The sequence below is a fragment of the Antrostomus carolinensis genome, unplaced genomic scaffold (genome assembly GCF_000700745.2).
Source record: "Antrostomus carolinensis isolate BGI_N321 unplaced genomic scaffold, ASM70074v2 scaffold13506, whole genome shotgun sequence".
In the NCBI taxonomy this organism is placed as follows: domain Eukaryota; kingdom Metazoa; phylum Chordata; class Aves; order Caprimulgiformes; family Caprimulgidae; genus Antrostomus; species Antrostomus carolinensis.
In genome coordinates, this window is record NW_010322628.1 from 371 (window position 1) to 6,901 (window position 6,531).

General features: G+C 53.4%; 1 protein-coding gene across 1 annotated transcript in view; it reads left to right on the plus strand.

Moving 5' to 3' along the window:
- The first annotated feature begins 6,004 nt into the window (after positions 1-6,004).
- Positions 6,005-6,531, plus strand: part of SORL1 (sortilin related receptor 1) — a 38,436-nt gene continuing 37,909 nt past the window's right edge. The window contains exons 1-2 of the mRNA XM_029085534.1: positions 6,005-6,118; positions 6,434-6,529. Of these exons, the coding sequence (XP_028941367.1) occupies positions 6,029-6,118; positions 6,434-6,529 (186 nt within the window). The 5' untranslated portion in view covers positions 6,005-6,028. The remainder of the gene's footprint in view (positions 6,119-6,433; positions 6,530-6,531) is intronic.

Genomic DNA, 6,531 nt, shown 5'->3' on the forward strand with positions numbered 1-6,531 from the left:
CTCTCGAGCTTCCCGTTTCCTGGTGATAACCAATCCTGCCTTTGAGAAAAAGGACCAGGTCTTCATCATTTCCAGGCCATTTACTATAAAATGACCTTTTATCAGTCCACCTGCTTGACCTTTACACCCCTTGGCTGAAGACCCAAGGTGACCGCCTCTGCTGTTAACATGTGGAGTGCCACATGCTGCCGCAGCCTGTGTTCGGTTAAACGCTGTGACGCCACCATGCCACTCGCTGATCTCTAAGACAAAAGTTTTTCAAGACAGCCGAGAAGAATTCATCTGCCGTTAACATAACACCACCGAAATGCCTCTGTGCAGGAGACATTAACATCTCTGTGTCTGCAGCGCAGCACACATGCCGAGTACCAAGGCAGCAAAGCCTTCTCTGGGAGAGGAGCCCCCTTCCTGCCCCTGAGTGTCGGCTGCAGTCGGGCGCTCGGCCGGTAGCCACGCTGCGGCTCGTGGCCAGAGCTGTGCTTGGCCTTCGGGAATCCCTTCCCATGGCCCTTGTGCTGTGCGCTGCGTAGGTGAGTGACCCTAACATAGTGTTAGCGCTTGGTCAAAATAGTGCCCGAGCAGAGAGAGCCAAAGCTTCTCTTCTTTCGAGGCCGTTAGCCCATCCTGGGTACAGAGCCTGCCTTAGCTCCCTTCCCTCACAACCTGCAAACTGGCAGAGAGACTTTCTTTCTCCAGAGAAGACAGGAAAGCACTGTGCAGGGGAAATGCCATCCCGCTATCTAAACAGAGACGTCAATCATGCTGCATCGGAATTGAACTGTACTTAATTTTGACCTAGTTTGCCAGCCTAGCAGAGACCTTCCCAGATTAGACTTTAACCGTCAGGAGGTGCCCTCAGTGGCGACAGAACGTTCTGGCAGAGAGCTGGACGTGGGCTCCTGGGTGTCTTTTTCTTCCTTCCTCGTGTTGGGAGATACCCCTCCTCATCTGCTGCTTTCCCAGTTGCTCCAGGAAAGTTCCCTGCTCCCGGCACTTGCTTTTGTATCTGAGCTTGCCAGGAGAGATGGGTCTCTGGAAGCCACGCAGTTCCTGCTCCTGGCACTGTGGCAGCTGGGAAGACTATTTGTGGTTTTATTCAATTTTTTCCCCCCCTTGGGCAGTTCCCTCGCAGATCCCGCCGCTGGACTAAGCGAGTGTTGCGGCATCCCAGGGGCATTGCTTAAGCTCTCTGTAGCTGGAATGACTAGCTCGCGGCACGCTTCACCGGCAGCGCTTCAGACCTTTTCTGCAGCGTTCTCCCGTGCTTTGGTTACGGGACAATGACTTTCAAGCCCCCCCCACCCCCCCAATCAATTTAAAAAGAGGGCACATCTCCAGGACCTTCTTGTGAAGGGACGTGCTCACTTCTGGGGTAAATAGGGCTCCTGCTTCAACCCCCATCTTTCCCCTCCCTCATCCTTTTCCTTTCTCCTAAATACAACAGCTAACAGAGAGCTCTGTCAGTGGTAGCAGAGAGAAAACAGCTCTGCAAGCAGATGATTTCAGTATTAACAAAATTAACATGGGCCTGGCGCTCTCTGAAATGAGTCACCCGTGTTTCATATCAATGATTTCAGACCCTGGCATTTTCAGCCCAAGCCACAAGCAGCGCTATGACAGGCACAGACTGTATTTTAAAATACCATGGCAGGGTTAGAAACAGATGCTCAGGAGCAGAGCAGAAGGCACAGTAATGAAGCTTTAGTGGGAGCGCGTGGGGAACGCAGCGTGCCGGGAATGCGGTAGCCACCCGTGACGCTCATCTCCTGTGCTGGGCTATTGCGTAAGCCTTGCCAGGGCCGGGGCGGGGGGAAAGACAGAGGAAATGGGGACAAAAACCTGGGCACTTGTCCGCGGCAGCTTCCAGTGAGCCGCAATGATGAGAAGGCTGGTGAGAGCACCTTTCCTTTAAAGCCCTGTGCTAACTGAGCAGCAGCTTCGCTTCTGACCTCTTTTAGCTATAGCTTGCTTTAGTCCCATTCTCATTCCCCTGGTTAACAAGTAAAAAATGTTTAGCCAGTTCCTCTTCTGCAGGCATCTCCTGCCAGCCTTCAAGCCAAGATCCCAGTTGCTGGCAAAACTTTGATGGTTTCGGCAGCCACTTACAGCCTCCGAGGCCCATTGCTCTCCAATGCCCTGCCTTACTGAGCCACAGTAATAACCTACCAACTATGGAGAAATATCCTAGGAACCGCGTTTGTTTGTAGGCATCCCATTTTCAGTTACATAACCAGGGTGGGAAAACGCATAAACAACCCCTAGGAATCTTTTCTTTCCTACACAGCCCCTATTTCACAGCATTGAGCAAACCCTTGGACACACGCAGGCAGCTCCCGAGCCCACTCGGCGCCAAGAATAGCGCTAACGCTGTCCCAACGCTCGACACTGCGTGCGGGTGCCGGGCTCTAGTGCGAGTCGGCGAGCGCGCGGTGCTTCTGCTTGTGGTTCGTTGCAGCTAACGGCGTGATTGCTGCACAGGGAAGCTGTGCTTCCTACGCAGAGCGGCTCGGCCTCAGAGGCTGGGATTTAGAGTCCTCCAGTGATGGAAAGAGCAGAGATACTGCCGTCTAGCCTACCAGCAGACATATGAGTAGCTGCAGCAGGGTGCCCGTGCGACAGTCGCTCCTCTCTTGGCCAGCCTGTGTCATTTTGGAGCTCAGGGCTTTCGCTAACGCTGCAGTTTGCCACGTCTGATGAGTGAGCCACCTTCACTAACCGTGGCAACCAAAACCCTGCCCCAATCTCTCAATTCTGAGCATAAGCAACCGAGAGGGATGCGATGGGAAGGGGACCTTGCTCTCAGTCACTGCAGGTACTGAGAAATGCGGGATCGGGGCGCTTCCCCTGGCCCTGCTTGCTACACACATGACACGGCTGGTCACCTACCTCGGGAGGAACGACAAGGCACTACTGCCACCTCAGTGCGGCACCACCCCCCCCAGACCAGGCTCCCCCTTCCCAGCCTGGGAGCGCTCGGGCTCTGGCTGAGCCCCTCGAGCCGTGCGGGAGCTCCTACCTGCTCTGGGGCGTGCTCCCATGGGATGGCAGCTCCAGGGACTTGTCTTCTTGCCCGTCTGCAGGGGATTCGTTTTTATTGAAATATACTGTTAATAAAAAAAATAAATATATAGTGTGAGTAAAGCTAGCAGCATTACCTATGTTAACTAGAACTACAAGCAGCCTCTGCTATGTCTTGGCTCCAGTTCTCCCCTCCTGGACTTCATTTAGTGCCTTACATATTAGGAGGACAAATTAGAATTTCATGCATATTTCATATACACTTAATCACTTGGCAAAGACCAAAATACTTCCCCGTTAAGCGGGATTTATACTAAACGCTGTTTCCATTAGGCAGCAGGCATCTTCCCTTCACAGGTTAAACGAGATCCCGGGAAAGGTTTCCCTGTTAGGGAAGGTGGGGGACTCTGTGACTGTGGGCTCCTGCCAAATGAGCCTCATCCCAGCAAGCAGGGAAAAGTTACTTGTGTCGGGGATAACAGCCACCTTATCGCAAAGCTGCTTCACTGAAAATGTCCCGGTCAACAGAGTATCAGGTGCCCTTCACCTGGGGCAGGAGGCAGCGTCGCTGCCTGCAGAGCCAAGACTTGGGGTGCTCTTTGTTGCTCCCCTAAGTCATTCAGGTCCCCACAAAATTCAGAGGGACCTTAGCGGGGCTGCTCAGCCACGGGCTGTGGTCTCCGCCACAGGGAACTGACAGAGACAAATGCGTGGGGCTCCTAAACCCGAGATGCTGCTGCACGAGCCCTTCCCAGAGGACTTACAGGGTAAGGCATCCTGCTGGTGGCTTCTTTTCCTTTACACTCCTTAATAAGACCTGCTCCAGCAGTCTTCAGCTACTCCTAAATTTTCTGCAGAGCACAGCTCCTAGGCACTCGGTGCTGCTCTCCCTCCCTCCTATGCAGGGAACCAAACCTTGCTCATGCCCAGTTGGGCCCTTATATAGGGGCTCTGCCCTTATCTGGCAGCCCGATACCACATGGCTCCTAATGAGTAACAAGGCTCTGCTGGCTCTTCCAAGCCCAAACACAGTGTCTTTGAGTTTCACTACACTTCGCAAGTCTCCCTGCTCTGAGGAGGGGTCTCTGTCCCCTTCAGCCCATGGGAAAAAAATCTGTAGAGGTTTATTACTGAGGTTAAAGCAAGGCACAGGTAGGAGTATCCTATGATTTTCCCAATTTTGAAACTGTCCTACTGTTGGATTTCTTGCTGGGGGTGGGGGGGAATTGCCACAGAGGCAGTGATGAGCCTCTCTTGGCATGCAGAGAGCGGGTCTGGCACATCTAGACTTTGGCTTTCCTTAGGGGTAGCATACAAATCTCCCTTGAGGGGCTTTCGGCTTTCCCGGGGAAGCGAGGTTGGGCAGGGTTGCTGGCTTCTGTCTCTGAATGCACAACTACAGGCTGAGGCTCCCTGTCGCTATCCCCCTCTCTCCAAATAACAGAAAAACTCTAGACAGGCTGATAAACTTAGCCCTTTGCCTGGAGCCAGAGATCTCAGCCCGGGCACCCGAAAAAACTGCGCCCTGAATAACTACTATAGATATAAGAGACTTAGAAGGGGTGGTTCTGCTTTTAAAGGAGTGAAGGGAGACTGGGAGCACAGAGCTGCTCTGGATTTCAGACCCAAGGCTGTCTCAGTGGGCATCAGCAAGTCCTTCTTCTCCGCCTTGTTACCCTACATTCTCACCACAGTGTCACTTCTTTTTTTTCCAGCAGGCACAGAAGGCTACTGCTGGCTTGCTTTGTAGCTGACGCTGCTGCCTGACCTAAATCTCTGCCGCGTTTGCTATCCGAGCGCTCCCGCGCAGTCAGCCCGCCGGGGAGGTCTCTGGCCGGGCGGAGGGGGTACAGCTGGGGATACTGGCCCCAGGGGCTGTTCGCCACCCCCCCTGCCAGCTTCTGATTTTTTTTTTCCTGTTGCATGAGCCTATTGCATAAGAGGGATTTAAGGGCTCTGTTTCACTTGCCCGTCCCCCCCCGCCACTCTTCCAGAATAAAGACCTTGTTTTTCCTAGCATTTTCTTTGTCAGTGACTGGCAGAGGCTAAACCAGCCCCTTATCCCAGGCTGTGCTCCTGCTGAGCCTGGGCTCAGGGTATCAGGCTTAAGAAAGGCTTAGCCCAGTATTTTTACAGCTTCCCAAGTCCGTGAGCTTAGGGGTTACCAGCCGTCAGCTGAGCCGTGGCAATGGTGGTGTGTGGGGGCTCGGGCACACGCACATCTGCTGCTGCATCGATCGGGGCACCCATCCATGCCAGAGATACTTTTCCTGGCTTCCCCGGCAAGGCTGGTCATCCCGCTCGCTGGGCGCCCTTGACGTGGGCGGCGGGCAGAGGCTCCTGCACCTTCAGTTCCCGGTGCAGTGATGCTGCGAGAGCTTCCCCAGAGAACCCCACGTTGCAGCGCTGCCAGATACAACGCACGCATGGAGAATAATGGCATTACGTACAACGGCGTTTGTTCTGGAAACCACTGTGTCCTTCTGGGTACAGGAGACGTCGCTGTAGAAAGATGACTTGTTCCCTGCGGCCCTTCGCCTAGTCAGCCTGGATTTGAAATCACTTCTCAGTCCTTGTTTTTAGTTTTCATGCTCATCGTCCCCTCAATCCTATTTCTTTGAGGAAAAATAAAGGGAAAACTAACCCTGTTAGGCACACACACCTCCCCAACACGTTCATGCTTTTCATGGGGCCGTGCTTGATCATCAGCCCCCAGGAAAGCCTTCTCTTTAACTGTTCGGTGGCTTGCAGCGAGTGCTTGAATGCCTGGCTGCAGTGGCCTCGGTATAAGTGACGGCAGCTCTGGCTCGGTGGCATCTTCTGCGTAATCCCCGTTGTGTCTGCAGAGATTTCCAACCCTCGTCATGCTGGGCAGCCGCCGGTTTGCTTAGCTGTGCTTTGAATAGGGGAGGCTTTAAAGGAGACTGTAGAGAGGGGTGGGGAGAGGCTGCATCTCAGGGTATGCTCTTCCTTGGCATTGCAGGTCAACCTCAACGATTCCCACAATCAGATGGTCGTTCACTGGGCTGGAGAGAAGAGCGACGTGATTGTGGCCTTGGCCAGAGACAGCCTGTCTTTGCTGGGTCCCAAAAACAGTGATGTAAGTACTGCAGCCTGGCGCTGGCCTGGGCGCCTTCACTGCTTCTGTGCTGGCAGCTGCTGAACTGCAGCCTGCCTTTCTCTCCTGTGCTGGGAAGATGAGAGAAAGGCCCATGAATTAGAGTTCAGAGGCACAAAAAGAAAAAACAACAACAAAAAACCTATCCTCTGTGTTGGCCCACGGGTTCGAGCCCTGAAAGGCTGACTAAGGCAATCTCTAAGGCTTTCTCCCCTGTAGTTTCCTGATTTTTTACTAAATTTGTCCAAAAGGAAACCAGAGCTTTGTCCTCCTCGTGTTGGGACTGCTTCTTTGCAGGTTTATGTGTCGTATGACTATGGGAAGAGTTTTAAGAAGATTTCAGAGAGGTTCAGCTTCGGCGGGGGGAACGGCAGCGAGGTGGCCATCGCTCAGTT